Here is a 24,919-nt window from a genome sequence, read left to right as displayed (position 1 = left end):
GCTTTCTTGAGCCAAACTATGATTAGTCTTTAGGCTAGCCAAAGATCCATTGAGTGAAGAATGTTCCTTAGTCAATCGCTCATTGGCGTCCTTGACTAAAGACAATTCCACACCCATTTTCTCAACCCTCTCCTTTTCCTTGGAGAGACATACTTCGAGCCCTTGGTTCTTCTCCCTTTCCTCTAGGAGCAATTCCCCTTGCGATTCGATGCATGACTCAAGCTTGTCATTAGCGTATATTAGTTTTAGAATTTTGGTTGCAGCAGCTTTACCATATTTCTTAATGAGATTGTTGGCATAGTTTTCATCATCTTCATTATCACTATTATAGTCACTAGTGGTTTGAGGAGAGAAGTCAGCTTGTACCTTATCTCCTTTTGCCATAAGGCATGTAGGAGTGTCATCATCGTCATCGGAGAGGTTGGCGAAGAGCCTAGGCGATGAATGGATGTCGGAGATGAGTGCTGTTGATGAGACAACGTTGGTGAGGATCTTGTTTGGGGAGGATCCTTCTTGTACTGCGATGGCAGCTACACTCTTCTTCTCATTGTCATCATCATCACTGTCACTGTCCGATTGCCATTCTTGCCCGAGGTGAGCTTCCCCTTTCTTCTTGTCTTTGTACTTCTTGTCATTTTGTTTAGTGTACCTTGACTTCTTCCCTTTGTTGGGACAATCTGCTGCAAGATGGCCGGTGTCGCCACACTCATAGCAAAACCTCTTCCTATATGGCTTGCTTCCTCCGTATCTCCTCATCTTATCTTTCTTCATTCTCAGATAGTTCTTGTAGTTTCCCACTAGCATAGCTTGTTCTTCATCGAGATCATCATCCTCTTTATGCTTATGCTCACAACATCCTTTGTTGCAATGACTTGACTCACTTCCATGTGAAGCTGTGAGTGCTATGTTCTTTCTTTGATTTAGGGCTTCTTTGGCTTCATCATCCAAGACTTCATGGTGCATCAACTTTGCTAGCATTTCTTGAGGAGTCATAACATGATAGTTGTCTTTCTCCATGATGACGGATGCGAGCATGTTGTTCCTTTGTCTGTACACTCTACAAATCTTTCTTGCTGCAGAGTTGTCATCCCATGTTGTTGCTCCAAGTGCTCTAATTTGATTGATCAATGACATAAATCTATCAAACATGGCTTTTGTTGTTTCTCCCTCAAGTATGCAAAAGTTCTCAATCTTGCTTTGCAAGAGCTCAATGTTTCCTACTCTTACACTCTTGTCTCCTTCAAATGACACTTTCAAGGTGTCCCAAATCTGCTTAGCATTTACCATACCATTTACTTTGTTGTTGTCTTCCGGAGTGAGACATTGCAGAATCAAGGTGGCAGCTGTTGCATTGAGGTGAAAGTCTCTCTCATCTTCGGAAGTCCACTCACTTGGATTTTGCGGTGGATTCACTCCAATATCCACTACTTCCCAGCATCTTGCTGCAATGAGATGCAACTTCATTCTGTGAGCCCAATCGGTATACCTTATACCATCAAATGGAGGTGGCTTTCCAGGATTGATCATCAGCAATGTTGAATTTTTGCTTGAGCTGCTGTAATCAAACCCAGTGTTGTTGTAGGACTTTGGCCCTTTGCTAGCATCTTCATTTCCACCTTCGCCATCCGACTCGAGGCTCCTTTTACCTAGGAGTTCTTTCATCTTGTCTAGCTCTTCTTGCATTTTCTTCATCTGCTCTTTCTGCTGCAGCTGCAAGGATGCTGTGATTTGTGCTGTGATTTGCTCAACGATTTGTTGTTGAGTTGTTGGATCCATCTTGGCCAATGTTATTCCTCACACGGTGAAGCGTTTGTACGAGGAACCTTGCTTTGATACCAATTGAAAGGATCTAATTGGCCTAGAGGGGGGGTGAATAGGCCTATCTTAAAAACCTGAAACTCAAAAACTCAAGTTGCGGAAGTCAAATGCCTGTCGGTACCACCGACAGTTTGGGCCGGTACTACTGGTGTCACACAGCCAGTAGTACCGACGCAAACTGCTGGTACTACCGACTCCCTAAGACAGCTACGAAATCAGAGTGTAAAGAGCTTGGATTTCAGATCTGAGTTTTACCCAACTTTCCTAGGCATAGAGGAGGATGTTGTTGGAGTTCCCTTAGCTCAATCCTTCACCAAAACGTAGATCGACCTTTGTTTACCTGTTAGAAGAAGGAAGAGAGAGAGGAACACAAAGAACACAAGCAAGGGTAGTCGAAGCTACCTCCACAGCAAGACACGGTAATTTTTCCCGAGGTTCGGCAATCTCCACTTAGGAGTACCTACGTCCCCGTTGTTGAGGTGACCACAAAGGTCTGACCACTTAGGTCTCCTCCTCAAGCAACCACAAAGGTTAGCTTGATGTTTCCACTAAGAATCAAAGGGTAATACAAACACTTCGGGGTGCCCTCACAAATGAGTCAACACGGGCAACCACGAAGAACGCCTAGCCGGCTAGGGTTCCAAGAACCCAAGAGTAACAAACACAAAACAAACCGGCAAGACGAGGAAAGGAGTGCTCAAGTCGCAGATCGATGTTCCCAACTCTCTAATCTCACTTCTCTAGCTCGAATCTCTCAAGAAATGAAGTCTAGGAGCAAGAGGGAGAGAGAGTGGGTGAGCCAAGGCTTGGAGACTGTTTTCTCAGATGTGGAGTAGCTAGAATGAGCAAAGGTAACGGTTAGAAAAGAGGGAAGAGCTATTTATACTAGAGTACAGAACACTGGCCGGTACTACCGGTGCAATCACCGGTACCACCGGCGCCCCCAGATCTAAACGTGAGAAAGATGAGAAAGATGCGAGAAAAATGCCTACCGGTACTACCGGTGGAAGGCCGGTACCACCGGCAGTGCAAAATCTCGCAAAACATGAGTTCTGCGGGATTTTTGCCTGCCGGTACTACCGGCGATTCACCGGTACTACCGGTGGTAGCCGGTACTACCGGCTAAAGCCCGTACTACCGGTAGTTCAAATTCTCGCAAAACTCAGGAGTAGAGCTGGCACTGCCGGTACCACCGGCCCTGAGGGCCGGTACTACCGGCTCACCCTGGCAGAGAAGGAACTTTCCAGAAGTTCGTGTGTGCAAGTGTGTCTCTCAAGCGCAAGACCTAAGTTGACCTGAGCACCTTTATCCTCATCTTACCGACTCAATTTGTATCCCTCTTGATAGTGCGGCGTTTCCTATAACTCAAACAAGAAATAAAACTAGGTAGCTTCTTGAGTTGAAACGTCGCTTATATGATGAAATTTTGGGGGTGCTGTGATTCACCAAATGTGTTTGTTTGATTCCATCAATGAACTAACACCTGTAGATTACACTTGATAGACATGTTAGTTCCTAATTTGATTGTCATTAATTATCAAAACCCACACCGGGGGCGAATGCACTTACACTACTGCGGTATGACTGAAAATGATTCCCATCTTTTTTTCCATTGTAACTTCTCCAGGGCTGTCTGGTTTTCAGCAAACCCGCCTCTGCTAACGTCAAATCTCCCAAGGGAACAGGATGGAGTTCAAGAAGCACTCACTGCTTTAATAACTCCAAATACTCAGGACAACATTATGATCATGATCATCACAACTCTTTGGTTTATTTGGAAAGCTCGGAATGAGCTTCGCTTTAGACAAAAGAAATGGTCTATTTTGCAGGTACACTTTGCAGCCCAGGCGCACAGACGCACAAATGATCTACTGTCAATGCAAACAGGTGTCAACGGAAAAACTCAAAAGAATTTGGGTTCTACCCAAAATCAGCTTGATCTTGCAGGAATTGAAGACCGAGGGGTTGTCTGCTTCACTGATGCAGCTATCAAGCCAGTAGCAAGACCTGAAGCACCGGAGACAGCAGGTGTTGGAATCCTATTCAAAGACAACTCTCAGAATACCTTGATCACTATTTCGGCGCAAATAAGGAACTGTTCATCAGTCCTTATGGCTGAAACTGCAGGACTATCCATAGCCTCATCCATTGATGCTGCGCTTCAGCTCAACCAAGTTAAATTTTTCACAGATAATCAAACCCTGGCGGATCTACTACAAAGAGCCAATTTAGACGGGTCTCCGGATTGGAGAATCAGGCCTCTTGCCCAAAATTTTTTCAATAATAGAGACAGGGTGTCGGCCACGGTCCATAAAATAGATAGAAAGCTCAACTACAAAGCTCATGCTTTAGCTAAAAGCGCTTTCTCGGCTTCAAATCTGATGCGGGGCCAACCTGTATTATCGTGCTCAAACATGAATCATGTACCGACTTGCCCCCTCAAAGCAGTTCTCACTGCCCTATGTAATGACTGTACTGTTACTGCAGCAATCTGCTGCTGAACTAATAAAGTTGCTATTGTCAAAAAAAAAAAAAAAAAAGCGGACTCCCAGGATGCGGGACAATGGCCCAATGCCACCACCCACCACGTGCCGAGTCTTTTTGTCTGATGGCGATGCGTCTGCCGTCTGGTCAGCAAGCGACTGCTTTGCTTAGCAGCCGGCAGCCGCCCACAAGTCAGCAAGCGATCGTGACAAGTCACCATGCACGCACCTGTCGGCTGTCGCGCGGGAGGAGCGGACCGACCCAAGGAGAGCCAGCAGCCGGCCGGCACGCGAGCGACTCGTCAACTCAACCAGGCGCCGTTGTGTTTCCCAGCCTGGTTTGGCCAGAAATGAATGGTAAGAAGTGCTGGGGCAGCATTGGTGATAACCGAAAGAGGCCTAAAAATGTCCGCGGCGGACGGTTCGCGCGTGCTGCTGCTGCCCTGCTATGCATCTGGAGCTTGTTTGGTTTACAACAGCTCTAGTCGTGCCAAGCTAAAATCTGTTCATGGCCAAATTGTAGCAAAGTAGGAGGTGCTTTGATTAATTATAAGCTTGACAAATCTTTTTTGTCAGGAGTATGACATGTGGCCCTTGTTATGGTAATACTAGTTTTACATTACCAACAAAACACATATGACATGTTTGATACACATAGCTAGTTACTACTCACTCCATTCCACGATATAAATTATTCTAAGAATCTTGAAGCATCTCAAGTTTGATCAAAATTATAAAGAGAATTATAAAGATTTTTTTATACCAAATAGATATACTATAAAAATATAATTGATAAGAAACATAATAATACTTAGTTGATATTATAAATATTATTATCTTATTATATACATTTGGTTAAATTTAAGATAATTTGACTCTCCAAAAATCTCGAAATAACTTATAGTTTGAGATGTTGAGAGTAGTTGGGACTGAAAATTAGTCTAAATTGATTATGGTTGGCTAGCTATATAGTTGGCTAATAAGCAATTGGAAACTTAGCTAAGAGCATCCTTAAAAGCCTTTCTGAATCTCAATCTCTAAATCATTATTTGGATAAACATTTATATAAAAATTATTTTCTATATTTTTTCACTCCCCAACAGTTTTTCTATTTTTTTTCATGTGCAATCTAGAGAGTCGTTCTTGTCTTCTTTTTTTCCTAGAAAAAATCTAAAATAGAAGATTGCTATATTTGGATGACCGTTTAAATAAACCGTTGAAGAGTAGTTTTCACTAAAATCTCTATTCCTAGTCTTTAAGAAAGATATGAAGAGCCTGTCAGAGATGCTCTAAAAGAATAATCCACCTATTAGTCTTTTTATTTGGATATATTAGAGCTAATTTTGGCTAAATTTTAGCTAGCTAGCAATTAGCTCTAGTATCCAAACAAGCTAATAGTCACTGTGGGGTCTTTATTTATAGATTTGATCACAAGGAATATATTAGCCCAAACAAATTAAGAAATGTAACCGCTATTTTAAGAGATATTGTATGCTGTCGCTGTTTCTGAATTAGCAATTTCTAAAGTTTTCTTAAGTTATTTCTTTTTATGTTTGGATGAATTTATAAAAAAAAATAAAAAATTGTGGATACTAAATAAACATATTATAAAAAAACAGATTGTGTATTGATCCAATTATGTTAATTTTATATCATAGATTTTAACGTTCTTCCCTGTAAATAAATTATGCACTTTGAAGACGTTTTACTCCAACAATTTTGCAAACCATCCTACCCAGTACCCAGCCACAGTCGCACTCGCACGGCCGGCGGCTTCTCTTGCTCTCCTTATCGTTCCCCATTCTCCTAAAAAAACCTGGTACTGGCCAGTGGCGGCCGGCGCACACACCGGCGAGTAGGCAGCGGACAGGCGGCGCACTCCTGCGAGGTGGTTGCGTGCGCAGGGAGATAGCGGACGCTCTAGGCGAGGGCGCGAGGCGCCGAGTGCCTGCAGCGGCGTGGCGGCGGTGTCCGCAGCGCGGCAACGGGCGGCCGAGGCGGCTTTCACGACGAGGGCGCGAGGCATCGACCATATGCAAGCTGCAGCGACGGAGCGCTGGAGCACCGAGTGGAGGGCGGATCCGCGGAGGCCGCAGCCAGTAGTGCGGAACTTCTGTGAGCCTGTGACCTGGGAGGCTGGCGGCCGGAGGCTTGATGCTGATTGGAGTAGATGACTAACTGGCGACCGTGAATAAAAATCGTAAGTTAATTTGGTTAATTTGCTTACTGTTTACATATATTATCGATTGCAATTTGCCTATTAAACTGATACAGCGGGTAAGGCAGTCATAGTTGTTTAGAGTAATTTACTGATTCGCTAATGTTTTTTTTTTAAATCCTCTGTATATTTTGATGTTTCCATTTTGATATGTTGAACAATTTGTATTTACATATGTTAAACAATTTCAAGTCATGCTCAATTATGTGTTATGTCTGCTATATATAATACAATTAGAGCATCTCCAAGAGATTAGGCAAAAAGATTAGCCAAATTTACTGATTTAGCTACTCTCTAAAATAGATTTGACAAAAAGATATTAGAGTACTCTAACAGACTCTATAAATGATGGTTAGTGAGGTAGGCTATCCAAAAGTAAAGAGCGAATAAGGTGGGATGAAGAGCTACTAAATTTGAAGAGAGTCTGTTGGAGACGTTTTTTCTTCAACAATAGCCAAATATACTTTTAGAAAATGATTTGGCTAATCTCTTGGAGATAGTCTTACTACTTGTGGTATTGTACTGTCAACAACAACTGTTTTGTTTTACTTTTGTTCATGCACTGAAACCTATTTTGATTGCGCATTTCTGCAGAAGCCATGTTACCCTATATATATATATCTTTCCAAGTTTTTCATTTATGTCCCATTCTCTCAACTGTTGTCGCTGGAATCTGAGTTCAGTACTATTTTTTTAAGTGGTTTGATTGTCATAGTATGTAATCCACTGTTCCAAGTGCCTTAAATCCTGCTTAATGATGGTTACTTTTCTCATGCCCATTCTTATACTGCCTGTAAAGTTCTGTGGTAGCCCTGGCACATAATCACATAATTTTGATGGCAGCGCTCTTTTAACACATAATAATTATCCTTTCTGTGGCAATGATTTATTCACAAAAGTTTAGAACAAGCCTTGAACATAAAAAAATATTATTCTACATCTTCTGAGCAAATAGTTCAACAAGGCATCTCATATGTTATAATAGTATGAAACGACCTAGATTTTTCCACATCCTCAGATCCGAATTATAATGTGATAATTCCGAAATTGAGTCATCACATTATCATATATCAGTTGTTACCATAGTCATACATCGTGAAAAAGAAGATTACAACATATTTACTTTACAACTCTTAGTCCACAAGCCTATTACATCGTTTTTCTAGCGGAAACACACGTAGGTCTTTATCAGAGTCGATGTAGCGTGTCAGGGGTGAAGGCTCCTCCTTCACAAGTAATCATCAGAGTCGGCGTAGTTGATCAGCGGGCGTAGCCTTCATCTCCGAACCAAACTTGAGCGCAGGAACGAGACCACCTAATCCTTCTATTCTCCATAGTCATCATCATAGACCGCGTTCAAAACCTGCTAAACAACTTTTAGTACGATTTGTACTGGCCACTGGCTCCCACCCTATGCTTTTGCGTAAGCTTTGTGGTAAGTGGAATGCAAAGGGTAGATCAAGAGGCCTATATATATGGCTGTAGTTTTTCCTATGCAAGTTCATCAATATTTAATAATAATAATTCATCAGGTTTTAAATCATCTCAACCACACGTCCATTCATCCATCCATCCCATCACACACATCTCACCACACTCTCACTCTCTAGGCGGCAAGTACGACTCCCGCTCGTGCCTTGCCTCAACGGCCAACGCCGGATCCAACACAAACCCAGGGGAAGGTAGAAAGGACTCCTCTCTCTAGTCAAGTGAAGCTGTACTTAGGAAAGGTCCATAGTCGACGAATCGGCATATGTATCGATCGATCAACCAAACTCTGCAGAGGTTTACACTAACCACAAGATCACCATCATCGACGGTGGCCCCCGTCTAGGCTGATTCCGAGCTGCCTCCCAACTAGATACGATGCCACCCTACCACTCAGAACTGGGGCCATACCGGAGTAACACCGGTATGCTGAGACTGTGAGGCGTAGTACCGAGCCCCCAAGGTCACTACGCTGTCTTAGGAGGGTGTGGGCCCTCATGCCCGTACCTCCCTACACTATCTGCTATCAACCTAGTAGTAGTGGCACCGCACTAGCTGGTCGTACATCCGTCCCGCGCCATATAAGGCGAGTGGCGTGTAAGGCTTCCTAAGACCCGGTCCACAGAACATATCAGTCCTTAGGGTGACCAAACAGGACATCTTCACGAGGGGCCAACCGATGCCCCGCTCGACGGGACATCCGATTACCCCGTGCTAAACAGCACCTCCCATCCCGACGCTTCGTCCCACGAAGACACTCCACTCCGGGACCTCTCCCTGTCACATGTACCCGCCACAGGTATCTCTCATGGAGAACGCCCAGGTAGCGTCCTCCGGCAAGACTTGTCCCAAGACTCGTCGTAGATCCTGCTCAGTCGACTCGACCCTCACCACACACCCAAGACACACGCCAAGATCTCCCCAAATCCATTACCATCTCATTATCCATTTATTGGCACCACGTGCCTTATCCACTCACATCCAATCTTCCACATTGCATCACATCACAGATATAATGCGTAGTAGAAGCAGTAGCAAGTAGTATGCAAGCATCTAACCTAACAGCGGGTGTGCGAGGGTTATAGGTTGCAACAAGGCAATGGCTCACAAGCATTTCTACCATGCAATCATAGTTCATTTGCATAAAAGTAAAGCACTAGCATCTATAATATTGCATGTCTAATAGGATTCTACGAGGTTGGGTGGGACGTGGCACCTGTCGAATGTCATTTCCGAGATTATCAGTGCACTTGTAGTTGTTCTCATCCGAGATCCTCCTTTCTGCATGTCCTCCCTCCAACGGGTCCTGATCCGATCAACGCTAGCCGAAGCAACTAACTCGAAAGCGACAAACAAGGCGAAACAATCAAACCACTAGACCTAGTAAGATCGTGAAAAGAGGCGACAAAACACTACAGATCAACTATACTAAGAGAGCACTAAAAGGATAACGGCTTAGCCCTCTCGGCGGATGTCCGATCCCTGGGCTAAAAGAAATAGGAATGGCTGTTCACCAAGTACAAGTCAGAGTCTTGGCCTAGCCGATACTTCCCGGGTCAACTGAGTCAACCTGTACGGCTTTAATAAATGGCTTAGACTCTAACTCATTCTAAGCAAACACCACAACTTACGGTCTTTCGATCCAAGTGTCATAGAGATCGACAAGAATCGAAAAGACTATGAGCACGAGAAGTTCCGGTCCCTCTCATTCCATACGCCATTGTAGTTGGCGAGAGCCAAGAGAGGGTGGAACAAAGAGAAAAGAAAAGGGAAGTGGTTTACTTCTTCCCTTCCACTTGCCATGGTAAGAGACGGGGAATCAGAAGGAGTGACACACACGAACATGAGTGCTCAAACTACTTGTAGGGTACCTCAACCTAGGTGCACTAAATGCACTAAGGCATCACCAGGGTTCTTAGCGGTGCGGTTGCCACCATGAGAACCAAGGAAATGCTACGGTCGAATAGGTACAAGCATACAAGAGTTTAAACACGAAGAACCAAAAAGGCGGAAGAGGACACGAGATTCACCTCCCTTTGATCCACTCGCCATAGCAACAGCGGGAATCGTAGAAATGGAATCAAAACACCAAACAAACAAAAAGGGCTCAATCCACGTCTTACTAGATCGACGAGGATTAAGATTAAGAAAGAAGAAGAATGGAGTTCATACTCTCTCGACCAACTCATCATGGAAAGAACGACGGTTGGATAAAAGAGATACGACCCCACGATCCGAACCCACTTGTAGGGCACCGCGACTGTGCAACAAATTCAGCACAAGGCTATTCCTAAGGCCCGTAGCAATGCGGTTGTCACGGCTAGGTCCGAGGAAATGCTATGGTCTAGGTGGTGCAAGCATACAAGGTGGTTAGGATAAACACGCGAAAAACAAGGTAAAGCCCGATGGCCATGGCAAGGCGACTCGTAGCCATGAGCTCCACCTATCGAGTTGGCTTCCGACTGTTCCACAAGGGTTGCTCCTAATCTGTATCCCACTAGACTAGATCACAGAGGACTCGAAGGTGCGGGTAAGAACCGCGTCGTTATGATTATCGACTCCGCAATGATCAAACCCTCGGGATGGGGATAAGAGCTAACGATCGTAGTTCAACGAAGTCAACTAAACACGAGGAATGCGTTACGCTCGGCATCGCGATCACGGCGGGACGAACCCACGATCGAAATGGTCGAACGCACTACCATTTTCCCGACCGGCTCGAAGGCTCGGTCCTCGGGCAAATGACAAAAAGAAAGAACATCGACAACACGAGAGTAGGGACATGCTTGGCACTACGACCATGGCGAGACGAACCCGCGATCGCAACATTCAAACACGTCACTCTCTCAACCGGCTCAACAGCACGGTCCACAGACAACGACAAACACACAAAGAATCACGTCTCGGCCACTAACAACACAAAGACACAACGACAATTCGGAGTAGCACATTTCCAATAGCACAAGAGATAAATAGACCGGCACGAAGGCACGGCACAGGCAAGGATATAGATAATCATGTACAGATGATAGATAATGAAAAGGCAAGTATGAACAAGATATGAAATAATATGAAGGAGTTTCGTCAACGTCGATTAGGGTTTAGAGGGTTTTCGACCTTGCAGTTGGCGAGCTTTGGGTCACGGTCGCGGACGATGGCGTCGGGGTGGTCCTCCGCTCGGCGTCGGGAGCAGATCGACGGGCCTGTGTCGCGGTTCGGCTCGATGGTCACGGGATCAAAGTCAAGGACGGAGCCGTGGACACCGAACGTGGTCGTGGTGCTTGGTCACCGCAGCGACGTCGCGGCTACCACGCTGCTGCCGGGGTGGTGACCGCGGCGAGCACGTGGCCAAGGGCTCGGGCGACGTCGGGGTGGTGCTCGGTGCTGCGTGGCTGCGAGCGACGTCGTGGTCGGGGCGAGGTCGGTGTCGCTGTCCTGCTGCTCGGCGTCGCGACGAGGAAGAGGACGGCGGTGTGGCCGTGTCAGTCGTCGAGATGAGGGCGCCGTCGTCTCTGGCTCTCGGTGGCACGGCGGCACGGGCTCCTGGTGACCGTGGCGAGGACAGGACGAAGCTTGGCGCGGCGAGCGGCTCTGGCGCATGAGCAGGAAGGAGCTCGGGGGAGAGCTCGCGGTGCTGGTTCGGCTCGACGTCGCGCACAACAGCGAGGTCCATGCGCGTCGTCGGGGCACGTCGTCGTGGCGGACAGGGTTGGGTTGGTGACCGCGGCGAGCTCGGAGCCGCGGTCGGCTTGGTGGCACGGCTCGACGCAGAGGCAGACTGGGGCGTCGGGGATGGCCGGGCTCGGAGCAGACCACGGCGAGGACGTCGCGGAGGGGCGACACGCTCGCGGTGGCACGACGAGGACTGCGTCGAGGCTTCGCTTGCGGTGGCTCGGCGAGGTCGTGCACAGGAGCTCGACGCAGCGGGCGGCTCCGGTGCGAGGACGGCGTCGCGGGGTCGGGGCTGTGTGCGGCGAGGGCGCGGAGCTCCTGCTCGACGGCGAGGGTCGCGGGCGGGGATGGGGACGCCGCGGGCTCCTGGGCAAGGTCGCAGTCGAAACTCGGCGTGGCGGTGCTCGGCGTCGCGGGGCACCGAGGGGGCTCGGCAGCGCTGTGGCGCCCGTGCGGCCGGCCGTGGCCGTGGCCGCGGCTGATGCCGAGGTGCAGGTGCGCGGGGGCGAGGGCTCCGAGGTGCTCGGCGGCGCTGCAGGCAGGAAAGGAAGAGGAGTCGGGGGTGGTGGCGGCGCCATGGCTGGGAGCGGAGCAAGCAGTGGCGGCACGATTCTTATAGCGGTGCGAGGCTAGGGTTCCAGGGGCAGCGCGTCGATCCTCGGCGTCCGTGCAGTGGAGGGCCGCGTGGCACACATCCAAGAGGCGCACGGAGGCCAGGGCGCTGGCGTCGGGGCGCTGGCGTCGGGGCGATGGCGCTCTCCAGCAGGCGGGCGGCGGCTGGGTGTTGGGGTGCGCGCCCCTGCTCGCTAGGGTTGGGGGAGCTCGCGCGCTCTGGGCCTGGCGACCTGGGCCGCGGAGGGGGATGGGGAGCAGGTTGGGCCGCGGTGGGGGAAAGGGGAGAAGCCAGGGCCTTTCGGCCAGTTGGGCTAGAGGCAAGAGGAGGACGAGTTGGGCCGAGGGAGGGTTGCTGGGCTGGTGCAAAGCAAGCAGGCCGGCTGGGCTAGAGAAGAAGGAAGGTTTTTCTATTTTTGGATTAAGCACAAAGGAATGTCACAAGATGGATTCAAAGAGGGGATTTAGGAAGGGAACCAAGTAGGTGAGAAAGATCACATAGGGTTAGAAAGGAGTTTGGAAGGAATTCAAAGGAGTTTGAGACGTACTCCAATAGAAAGGTTGAGAAGGGATTCGCTTCGCCTTTGAGATAGGCTCAACGGAGATTCGGGAAGACTTTGCTACAGATTGTGCACTCCAAAAGAAACTCAAAACCATAAACAAGACCCAACTTAAGACGACTCACGAACAAGAGCACTCGTCTACAAACAATTCTAAATGAATGCGACGTTTTGTTAGCGGGTTAAGATCGAGTTAGACCTAAAAACTATATGCTTCATACGACTATAGGAAAAATTTTAAAAAGCTCGTATTTTTGGTTTACGTAAAAAATCTGGGATGTTACATAGTACATGTTCCAACATTTCCTACATCACTGTCTCAAGGTGTGCCATCACAAACTAATAGCATCTGCAACATTTGCCGTAGAACGATTCCCAGGGTGCTCAATGCTGGACCATGGCGTGCTGTGAAGCCCCATCTTGACAAGGGTGCTTGTTTCTGCACCTAGTGATATAAATATGCCATCGTTATTTTTTAGAGAGAAAGTTGGAGGGATAAATATTTCTATTACAAGTAGGGCCCATCTTAGTTTAGACTATGAGTTCAAATAGGTTGGAGCAATTTAGCCCATAGCATTACTACACATCCTGTGAAATCAAGCAGAGGCTGAACTGGTTGTGTGCTGGGTTCTTCTCTTCTTCTACCTTGGTCCAAGGAGTGAAGTAGAGGTGGTAAGCAAGTTGCTTACCTGTTGTGGTTGTGCAGGGACCAACACTAATGCTACATTGGTTCAAAAGTTGGGAAACTCTGAACTTTTGAACACTCACTGCAGAAGTTTCAGCGTGGGCTGTGAGAGCAATTAGCCTCGGGATTACATGATTGATTAAGAGGTACAGGGGTACATTATATAGGCAAGGATCCCTAAGGGTTTATAGAAACACCCAATCAACGTTGATCCTTGCCTTATCAATCTATCTTAATCCCTAAGGTGCTTAACCGCACCGGCCCATTACAGCCCATTAGGGCGCCTATTGCTAACACTCCCCCACAGTCGAAACGTCAGCCACTTTGCATGTTTAGACTGGACCTAAACTCCGTGAACACTGAGGTAGGCAGTCCCTTGGTGAAGATATCATCATACTACATGGTGGTGGGAACATGCTGGTAGGACACTCTCTCGAACGAAGTGAAGATCAATCTTGATGTGCTTGGTGCGCTGATGTTGCACCGGATTGGAGGTCATGTAGACAGCACTGATGTTGTCACAGTACATCAGTGTGGCGCGCCGAAGAGGGGCATGTAGCTCCAAGAGAACCTGACGCAGCCAGGTCGCCTCTGCAACTCCATTAGCCACTGCGCGATACTCGGCTTCAGCACTTGATCTTGAAACTGTATTTTGACGCTTGGAGGACCAGGAAACAAGATTGTCACCGAGGAACACTGCATAACCTGAGGTGGATCGGCGAGTGTCGGGACACCAGCTGATTCTAATCAGCGTTGTTATAGACAACAAGATCAGTCGAAGTAGACGGTCGCAGCAGGAGACCGAGGTGAAGTGTGCCCCGAACATAGCGAAGAATCCACTTCAGAGCAGCAAGGTGAGGCTCTCAAGGGTCATGCATGTGGAGGTAGACCTGCTGAACAACATATGCAATGTCTGGGCGAGTGAATGTCAAGTACTGAAGAGCTCCAGCAAGACTACGGAAGTCTGTAGCATCAGACACAGGGGCCCCTTCAGCTGCAACAACCTTGGAGTTAGTGTCAACTGGTGTAGAGCACGGCTTGCACTCAGTCATTCTGGCATGATCTAAGATATCCAGCATGTACTGTCGCTATGAAAGGAGGAGTCCATCATCACGTCGCTGAACATGCATATCAAGGAAGTGATGAAGTTCACCAAGATCTTTCATGGCGAACTCCCGCTGGAGTGCTGAGATAATCCGCCGAAGAAATCTGAGGACGAGGCTGTGAGGACAATATCATCGACATAGAGCAACAGGTAGGCTGTGTCGGATTCGCGCTGGTAGATGAAGAGTGAGGTGTCTGACTTGGCTTCAACAAACCCAATAGACAGCAAGTAGGAGGCCATCCGGCTGTACCAAGCACAAGGGGCCTGCCTCAGGCCATAGGGGGACTTCTTCAAAAGGCATACAAAATCCAGATGAGCTGAATCTTTGAACCCGGACGGTTGCTGGCAGTAAACTGTCTCAGTCAAGTTGCCATGAAGAATGGGCCAGTGGCGTGTGAGCGCTAAGGTGAGCACCGTGTGAACAGTAGCGGGCTTCACCACAGGACTGAAAGTCTCATCAAAGTCCACACCAGGCCGCTAGGTAAAACCACGAAGAACCCAACGTGCCTTGTACCGCTCGAGGGAGCCATCAGACTGAAGCTTGTACTTGAAGATCCACTTCCTAGTGACAACATTGGCCCGAGGCGGGCGATGCACAAGGTCCCAGGTGTGATTCTGAAGAAGAGCATTGTGTTCTTCCTCCATAGCTGGTCGCCAATGGGGATCAGCAAGAGCGCTACGGAAGGTCTTCGGCACCGGAGAGAGAGGCACGACGTGGTAGATAGAGGGCATCCTGTAGCCGCTCTTCGACCGAGTGCCCATGGAGTGCTGGATGGTCACCGGAGGGACTGCAACCGCACCCTTTGGCAGCGGGGCTGCTGGAGCAGCAGCAAGGGCGGGGGCGATCGGTGCAGCAGGAGCAGCCGGGGCGGCCACCAGCGGCTCACGTGGTCGATGCTCGTAGACGTGGTGAGCTCCAGGGCTGCGCGTGGCGCGGAAGAGGGTGGCCCTGACACCCACAGCACAGGAGGGATGTAGAGCGCGGGCGTCGGGGGGTCCTCAGCATCCTCGGAGGGCACCTCAAGCACCCTTATCCTCATCTTACCAACTTAATTTGCATCCCTCTTGATAGTGCGGCGTTTCCTATAACTCAAACAAAGAATAAAACTATGTAGCCACTGGAGTCGAAACGTCGCTCATTCATTGAAAATTTGGGGGTGCTGTGATTCACCAAATGTTTTCGTTTAATTCCATCAATAAACTAACACCTGTAGATTATACTTGATAAACATGTTAGTTCCCAATTTGATTGTCTTTAATTATCAAAACCCACATCGGGGGCGAATGCACTTACAAACGTCGAGGACAGTGGTGACGTGGTTCCGGATGTTGCTGACGGCGACAGCCTGGGAGTGGAGTTGTAGCAGAGCCACAGCTTCATGATGAAGCATGGCGGCGCGGAGATCAGGTGGTGGGCCGTCGAACGATGCAGAGGCACCACCTGGCAGAGCCTCTGACGACGAAGGAGCCACGGCGGCGGCGGCGGCCGCCCACTTCAGGGCTGCGCGTGCGAGGGCGTTCGAGGTGCGCTTGGCCGCGTCGTCGCGCTCCTGGGCCGCGGCCTCGGCCTCCTGCTCGGCCTCGAGTGCACGGGCCAGGGCGTCGTCGCAAGCAGCTGCGCGGTCGCGCTCCACTTTCTGTGCGGCGGCGGCGGCAGTGTTGGCCTGCTCCTTGGCGATCCGTTGGGCGACCTCGTCATCTTGAACGGAAATAGAGGAGTCGTGGTTGTCCTGCCCGTCGTTAGGAGTGGTGGGCGACATGGCAGGCGGGCGCGACACAGTAGGGCGGGCGCGCGGGATGGGGAAGAAGCGCTGCGCGGTGAGAGGCCGGCGCGGCTAGAGGCCAGCGCGCATGATGTAGCGGAAGCTGACCTAACCTAGGTGTGATACCATGAGAGCAATTAGCCTCGGGATTATTGATTAAGAGGTACAGGGGTACATTATATAGGCAAGGATCCCTAAGGGTTTATAGAAACACCCAACCAATGGTGATCCTTGCCTTATCAATCTATCTTAATCCCTAAGGTGCTTAACCGCACCGGCCCATTACAGCCCATTAGGGCGCCTATTGTTAACAGGCTGAAACTTTGAACTCTGAATGTTGGTGGCAAAATGAGCTGCCTTTGCTTGATGTATTGCATACATATTTATACACATATCTAGTACCTCTATACAGGTACATAGATCATGGCTGGTATAGTCCTACCTACTCCTAGTACAACACTATTGCTGATGTACCTTCTACCAACTAATGGCTACAGTAGTGGCCTATTGCCATACTCTAAAAGTACCAGAACCGATCAGCTGATTGCTGATCATCTACAGTTCTTGACTGTACCAGGAAAGCAAAACAATTGCAATTGGATCAGCAGATTATGTCTTACAATTACTAGGTGATATGTCTTTGCTTAGTAATTTCTAGTAGAAAACCTATATGTTGTAGCTGTTGTAACTGGCGGGGCGAGTGTCCCTTCCTTCCTAGTCTTATCTAAATGCTGAGAATTTGGAATCTAAAGAATTATAACACTGAACATCAACCTCTGACCATAATGTCATTAATGGAATATAGGTTGAGCTTTTGTTTGGATCGTCTGACAAGTTATTAGCCAGAGCGAAAAATTAGCCAACTAACTTTTTCTTTAGGAGAACAGGAGGGGTTGCCCCCTACTAGAATTTATTAGAACAAAAGAGGACCCGGGGTCTTACAACATCTTATGAAACAGAAAAGGAGAGAAAAAAGATTAGACAATTTCCAGGTAAATATTAGCATGTATATGTTTGGATTCCCAGCTAATAGGTGCATATGTCCCTAGCAATGAACTATTAGACCAATCACAGGGCCCAACCCAATGGCAGCAGCAAGCCGGCAACCCCCTCACAGCATCAGCATTCGTCCGTCATGGATGTCCCTAGCAATGAACTATTAGACCAATCACAGGGCCCAACCCAATGGCAGCAGCAAGCCGGCAACCCCCTCACAGCATCAGCATTTGTCCGTCATGGATGTCCCTAGCAATGAACTATTAGACCAATCACAGGGCCCAACCCAATGGCAGCAGCAAGCCGGCAACCCCCTCACAGCATCAGCATTCGTCCGTCATGGGCAGGAACACACAACTACACATCCCGTGAAATCAAGCAGTCTGATCTCAGCTTTTCCGCCGCTCTGCTACTTCAAATAGGCACACAGGGAGTAGCTACCAGTGAAGGTCGCAACGAGGCAGCAAGGCCAAACCTAGCTGGCTGGTACAATCCTATCCCTCATGTGCCCAGAAGGCAGGTATGCACCTAGGAGTACAAACAAAGATCCATTGCAAGATTTCTTCAAAATCTAGTCGAAACCACATGATTTCATCCACACATTCGCCTGTCCGACACTTATTTATTTTATTTTTTTTCCTCTATTGTTCACGACTCCTGATTCGCAAAGACCACAGCTCTTCATTGCTACCTCTTCTTCTGTACATCAGAGCTAACACAGACAAGCTCGGCATGTCATGCTGTTCTTTAGAATTTTACATAGACTGATTAAGCCCTCTCATCATAGGCAGTGTGCCTGCTGGATCTATGCTTGAGCAGTGGCTGTTGGGCTGGCAGCGGACATGCTCTCCAGGTACCTCTCGACGACATCCAGGCCGCAGAGCTCCTTGATGATAGGCATCGTCGCCGGCACGTCCATCTGGAACGTGATGGTGGAGTTTGCTGGACCAGTGCAAACCGAGAATTCCTTCCTGGCGGCCCTGATGGCCTCCCTCATTGCACAGTGAACTGAGGAAGCTAGAAGAAGCGGAGGCTCGCCCGATGCTGCAAACAAAGATCCGAAGCACATTATGTCACAGTTGCAGGCAGCAATTGTCGGTGAGTTCAAATTGCAGCTAACACAATCTGTGGTAATGTGTGAGGGATTGAATTATGAGAAAGGGATCACCTTTGGAAGAGAGGACACGCTTCTGGTCATGGGCGCTGTTGATCAGCTCAACATTGAACTGCTTTGGGATGGTGTCGACCGTGGGGATCTTGTATGTCCATGTACCATCGTGGATAACCAACCCGTCAGAGTTGGTTGCGTAGTCCTCGTTTGTGAAGAAGCCTACTCCTTGGATGAATGCACCTTCCACCTGTGTTAATGATGGATAATGTTTAGAGGAGCAGCATATTTCTTTTGAAGTGATCAGCAGGTGCACTTTTTATTTTGGGGCTGACCTGGCCCAAATCGACAGCAGGGTTCAAGCTTTGCCCGCAATCGTAGACAAGGTCACTCCTTAGAATTGTTGTGGCTCCTGTCAGGACATCAATTTCCACCTGTGATGAAATTTCCAATCATGTGTCAGCATTCGCAGGACTGAAGCTGCAGCCTCCAACAATTTGGCTTGCTAACTGCGCTTGTTGTGCTTTTCATGCAATTTGGATAAGGGGTACCTCACTAATGCCAGCTCCGTAGTTCAAATAGCTTGTGAAAGTTGGATCAGGGGTCCAGTATGCATGTGCTGATAAGTTCACACTCGCCATACTTGCCTGCAAATGAGTGACAAAATGACATGACCAATTGAAATACTGAAAAATATTGTGTTCCTCAGAATCACTAAATTGCTACTGCTATTGCTTGTCGTTTGTTAATGTCTCAAAGGAAGGAGACAAGAATTTAAAATTTTTGTTTTGTTGGCATGGTTGTGAGAAAATTAGAATTTACAAGCTTATCCTCGCCTGAGCAATCAAGGCACTCCATTCCACTGTGCCAGCCTTAGCCTCCAGATTCTCCTTGATTGGCTTTAGTCTCTCGACTAGTGCAACACATGACTGTCGAACCGCTTCACAGCTAGTTTCAGAAGTGGTGCTCCCACCGGTGAACCCTCCCTGGATCATGCTCAATGTATCGGCCTGAATGACGCGAACCTTGTCTAGTAGGCTTTCACCACCGTCAGGACACAGCTCTCCCAATCCAAATGCTGTCATCTGCTGCACTTTTGTCCACAACCCTTGGCCTATCTCAACCCCTCCGACCTCAACAGCAATGGAACCATCATTCATGATAGACACCTTGCCTGGAGTTGGCCGAAGCCTAACCTCATATGTAATTGGCACACAAGAAATGCCACGCTTCTTCCACTTGTTGCTTCTATTGAAGTGCTCCACCATTTCAGCTCGGCGCTGGTATTCTGGAGAGGAGGCCAGCTTATCAAACATGGTAACTAGGCTGTAGGTAGAAGCTTCACCTGCGGTATCTCCGTAGAACACCACAAGGCTCTCGAAGTCATGAAGGTTCTTCCTCCTTATGGTGTTAGTGTCAACTGAAAGTGCCGAGGCAACATGCTCAATGATGGCTTCAGCGATGAAAGAGCCCTGCACATCTCCAGGCCCCCTCATTGCTGATTTTGATGAGACATTTGTTTTGCAGACCTTGGTGTCAAATGCAAGATTGCCCCAGTTGTACTTTTTGAGAGAACCTATGATAGCAAGTGGCATCATTGGGCTCACATCAGGCGATATTCCAGCATTGATCCCAAGATCAATGTGCAAGGCTGTGATCTTGCCATCTGACTTGAACCCAACAGAGTACTTCACCTTCATAGGATGTCGACCGCCTGCCATTATCATGTCTGTCTTGCGATCAAGGTACATCCGAACTGGACGCTGTAGCTTGAATGCGGCAACCGCACATGCACATGCAACCTGACAGAGGAAATTCAGTCATCTGTAACACATTTTTTCTCAACATTGTGAATATTAGTTTGATGTACATTGGTAACTGAAAATAGAAAAGTTCAGAATAAGCTCTAGTTATTTAGGACTTACATGTATTGCTTTCATTGCCTTTCCACCAAAGCCTCCTCCAACTCTTCTGGTGATGAGGCGGACATTGTGAAATGGAATGCCAAGGCACTTTGCAACCACATTTTGCGTGACCTCAGGAATTTGTGTTGAACAATAGATGGTTATGCAGTTATCTTCATCAGGAATAGCTAGCGCCACTTGTGTCTCCATGTAGAAATAATATTGGGATTCCAGTTTTACCTGCAGAAACAAAAATGCCAAGCATGAGTTGTTTGCCTTTGTGGGAAAGTCAAGTATACATCCTCTTTAAACATTACAAAGTATGTACCTCCGCTGATAGAATCTTGTGATCAGCTTCAGACATCCCTTGGTTGTAATCACCAACTGGCGTAGGAGCTAAAAATGGGGGGGTTTGGAAGTAGCTGTTTCGTTGGATTGCATCTTCTATTGTCAGAATTGGTGGCTGCAGATTTTCTGTGCTATACTCAATAACGGCTTGCTTTGCTGCCATGTAGGCATACTTCTGTGTTTCAGCAATCTGATTGATTGTAAAATCAACATGATGCAGTAAGGTTGGATAGACATAAACATATAAATGATTTTGTGACCAGCAAGGAAAAATCAACATGATGCAGTAAGGAAACATTACCACGACACCAATATTTTGACCAGCAAATTCAGCAACTGGATCTGCAAAAAGTGCTTCTTCTCCCATCCCTGGGAAGCTTGAACCAATATTTTGTCCACCGCTTGGAATATCCTTTGCGGTGATAACGGTAATGACCTTCTGTGAAGCCAAAGATGATTTAAAGTTGATAGCCTTTACATGGGCATGAGGGTGGGTGCTATAGATAAATGCTCCATAGAGGCAATCTTTGGGAGCAGGGATATCATCAACGTACACAGCTTCCCCTGTGTCAGTAAAAGGAATATGGTTAAGGGGTCTTGCGAAGAAACTGCAGGCACTAAAAATGTTTTGGGGTGATGCTTATTGGACAGTTCAGCGATGACTAAAATTAGTGTGGCAGAAATGTACAGGACCATTATTTGGTTTCTTTGTGGAGTATGCTGAAGAAAAAAGTTATGATGATCTTATGAACATGTTTATTTGTGTATTGGAAATAAGATTGTATACCTGAAGCTTGGATCTCTGCCCCTGCTTTCTTAATTGGCTTGCCAACTGGCTTGTACTCATCAGTCAAAAACATTTCTTGTCTCGATCGTATTGGCAAATCATTGCTGTCAAACTTAAGATGCTTCTCCAATGAGTGCTGGATGGCACCATTTGTGGCTCCATTACTATATAACCCATTGGGACCATTAACCTTTTCTGATTCATTCAAGCTGTTGCCAAGGGAAGATAGGAAGGTAAACAAGAAACTGACAGCCAAGCTGATTCTATACTCAGGATGTGTTGTTCCTTCTGATGGTTTAACAGTCCCTTTAAGCAACCGAACAGCTTCAAGTATAACAGACGAGCTCACTGTTTTGCCCTTCAGGTAATCCTCAACCTTCCTAGCTCTAATAGCATGATCAGCTCCATACGCACCGAACGCCAGACATATATCCTCAATGAGATGGTCCCTTGATCCTGCATCCACTGAAGTCCTTGCCAAGAAAGCTGAATTGACATATGAGACAGCATTGCCAAGTGGACGAGGTGCTGCTCGGAAGGTCTCAAAGGTGATGCCATCTGAACTCCAATCGGGGATAAATATGCTCAGCAGCAGGGTCCTAGAATCACATGGAGGCTGCTGCAAGAATTCCTCCAAGGCGAGGCAATGCGTTTTGGAAGCCACCTGGATAGTGACTGTTGTACTTGCAGCTAGTAGTACAGTCACAATGTCGGATGGAAATTGCAATCGTTGCGCCATAATGATGTTTCCACCTATGGTTGCTGTGTTCCGAACAAATGGAGAGGCCACTTTGGTCAGGTGATCTGCAATCTTTTTGAAAACCACATTTCCATCTGATAGCACCTCAATTGCTTTAGAGATGGAGACAACTGATCCAAGCTCAACCCCCTTGCTGCTTCTGTTGATGACTGAAAGCTCTGGGATCTCTTTGATGTCAATGTACTTGTCATAAAGGTCTTGATCCTTATACACCCCAGACCCAGTGTTTGAAGCTACTATCTTCACAGAATTTTCATCGAATGAGTCAGATTGAAACAGTCTGTGAAGCTCGTCAATGCTCTTAGGACGGTACCAGCCATCGTCAGAAACAGGAACTGCAGCACTGTTAACCTGCTCAATCGAGGACTTTATCTCAGATTTGAGAAACTCAGGGAAAGTGCAGACGGCACCACTGTTGTAACCTGGCAGTTTGCTGACATCTGCAGGCTCATCACCCTTCTTCCAGAAGCAGTTGAGGCCCAGGTCCTCAAGATCAACATCGGCTGCGAAGCTCTTGCAAGCGTCGACGATGGGCCTGTACCCAGTGCACCGGCACAGGTTGCCGGAGACAGCCTTCTCCGCCTCCGAGGAAGTGAGCTTGGAGAAGCCGTCAGGCGGGGCTGGTCGATCAGCTGCCTTATCGGCTTTGACAAGCGCAGAGAAGATGGACATGCACATGCCAGGCGTGCAGAAGCCGCACTGGGAGGCATGGAAGCCGGAGAGGCGCTGCTGCACAGGGTGGTAACCATCCTTGGTGTTGCCAATGCCCTCACTGGTGGTCACCGAGCAGCGGTCCACGCTATGGAGCAGCGTCAGGCAGGAGCTCGCTGAGAACTCGGTCACCTCGTCGGTGAACGGGTCGTACTTGGAGACGAGGACAACACATGCACCACAGCCACCTGTCACAACGGTAAAATTGCAAAAACGGCAAAGAGGTTAGTTTCCCTTTTCCCCTAAGCACGCAGAAAATTTGTGCATCATTAGTTCGACATAAAAGAATGCAAGTTGATTAAGGTTGGCACAACTGTTTTGTGCAAAGCGCACACCCTGCAGCTACTGTTCCTGATGCAGGGTGTAAAGGTGCCAATTTGTGGTGGAGCGTCGCAATAAACAATTGAGCCTGACATTTCAAGATCTTGCGTACTGTACTTGATCTACAGAAAACGAAGGGGCAAGAAAAAAAGGTTTGGCCCTATCCTACAGCCTAGAAAGTGGTTCGTAGCAACTTTTCCTGCTTTTTCTGGTGTGTGCTGAATTCTGATGATATATATGACGAAGACCTGAAGAGCAGGGATTGGATTAGCAGTTGCCTGCCGAAAACAGAGTGTGGTCTGTGACTGTATGTTTAGTTTCTTTGTCTGTTCTTGGGTGTTTTGGCAAAGATAGCAAGCTAGATGCCTGGGACTGGGAAGCTCTTCAGTTCTTGGTCGTCTTGGATTCTCGGTCTTTTCTGGCGAACACTGTGATCTCGTTGTTGTTGTTGCTGTTACTGAATTTTATCCTATCAGAGAGAGAATTGTATGAATTTGCACTGGGATGTCCCGTGGCTTTCTATGGCTCTCAGCTTCTTGGCACGTCCGCCGTGAGACGGCTCTGACGTCCCAAGAAAACTGGGGATGAAAACGAGAAAATCGAAGGCAGCCAAGCCAGGAAGAACAGGGACGCAAGGGACCCATGCATGAGAAGAACCAGGAAGCTAAATCTGGTGCTGGTGAAAAATACGGTGAAGCCTACACGTACGTGTGCGAGAATTCCCTCTCCACCTATTCTCTACTACTACGAAGACACACAGAGGCTAGGAAATGAACTCTCATGTATGGACATGCTTAGTATACCTTCACCACCACCAAAAACTCGGTTAGGAAATCGCTTTCAAGTAGCTACGTGCTACCGTTCGATCGTGCGTGTTGTCGTGATGTTCAGATGAAGATTCTCTAGCAACCAAGCTAGGAGCTCAGCTGCGAATTAACCCATATACAAGGATGCATGCGCATGGTGACGGCGGGCACGTACCTTCGCCGCAGCCGAGCTTGGGGCCCCTGACGGGCGTCTGTGTGCGCAGGAACTCCAGCAGCGTCGTCGACGGGTCCGCGCCGGCGGCCTCGTACCGCTTGCCGTTCACGGCCAGCACCACCGCCGCCGCCGCCTTCCCCATCTCCAGCAGCCTTCTTCTTGACGACTAGCTCGAGTTGCCTAGCTCCACTCCGGCCACCTCGCGCCCCACTCCCGGACGACGACTGCACCGAGAGAGCCGGAGGAGGCACTCACAGTCACAGCCGGCACGAGCCCGCCTATCGTCTGCTATTATACACGGAGCGGCGGGTGATCCAGCGCTCGCCGGGGTCGTGTGGGTGATGCACGCGCTGACGCCGGGCGGTGGAAAGCGATCGGCGCGAGCCTGGAGGGGCCTCTAAGTCGTCTCTGGCTACGCACTGTGCAGGTCTAGGACACTAGTATATATCAGTACGTGTGATGGATACCGTATCCACCGGTCATGCACGCACATGTACAGAACTCTATTCTGGTAGCTGTGGTAGTCGTGGGTACGAGTTAACCAGTGCCACTATAGTGTGTGGTCTATAGTGGCACTGGTTATTAACTGGTACCACAGC

General features: G+C 48.2%; 1 protein-coding gene across 3 annotated transcripts; it reads right to left on the bottom strand.

The window, feature by feature from the left end:
- Positions 17,936 to 24,622, bottom strand: LOC8084125 (indole-3-acetaldehyde oxidase). Of its 3 annotated transcripts, none has more exons than XR_002449426.1 (10): positions 24,321 to 24,622; positions 21,548 to 23,206; positions 21,062 to 21,324; positions 20,741 to 20,950; positions 20,434 to 20,652; positions 19,331 to 20,310; positions 19,060 to 19,155; positions 18,844 to 18,942; positions 18,569 to 18,758; positions 17,936 to 18,444 (listed from the first exon to the last, which is right to left on the bottom strand). XR_002449426.1 is itself a non-coding variant. In XM_021451842.1 (10 exons), the coding sequence occupies exons 1-10, from the start codon at positions 24,460 to 24,462 to the stop codon at positions 18,206 to 18,208; spliced, it is 4,083 nt and encodes a 1,360-aa protein (XP_021307517.1). In that variant the 5' UTR covers positions 24,463 to 24,607; the 3' UTR covers positions 17,936 to 18,205. The 3 variants fall into 3 exon arrangements, 2 of the variants coding, with proteins under 2 accessions (XP_021307517.1, XP_021307519.1); XM_021451842.1 differs by having other exon boundaries at positions 19,345 to 20,310; positions 24,321 to 24,607; XM_021451844.1 differs by lacking the exon at positions 19,331 to 20,310 and having other exon boundaries at positions 24,321 to 24,610.

This window comes from Sorghum bicolor, chromosome 1, assembly GCF_000003195.3.
Source record: "Sorghum bicolor cultivar BTx623 chromosome 1, Sorghum_bicolor_NCBIv3, whole genome shotgun sequence".
Lineage (NCBI taxonomy): Eukaryota > Viridiplantae > Streptophyta > Magnoliopsida > Poales > Poaceae > Sorghum > Sorghum bicolor.
Note: the sequence above shows the minus strand (reverse complement) of the source record. Positions and strands in the feature narration are given on the sequence as shown.

Bases quoted from the DNA above. Each gene is read 5' to 3' on its own strand.
- LOC8084125 (XM_021451842.1), bottom strand. From the start codon at position 24,462: ATGGGGAAGGCGGCGGCGGCGGTGGTGCTGGCCGTGAACGGCAAGCGG. The intron at 20,653-20,740 runs GTACATACTTTG...TTGTTTCTGCAG, and splicing joins ACAAGATTCTATCAGCGGAG to GTAAAACTGGAATCCCAATA. The intron at 20,311-20,433 runs GTAAGTCCTAAA...TTCCTCTGTCAG, and splicing joins AGGCAATGAAAGCAATACAT to GTTGCATGTGCATGTGCGGT.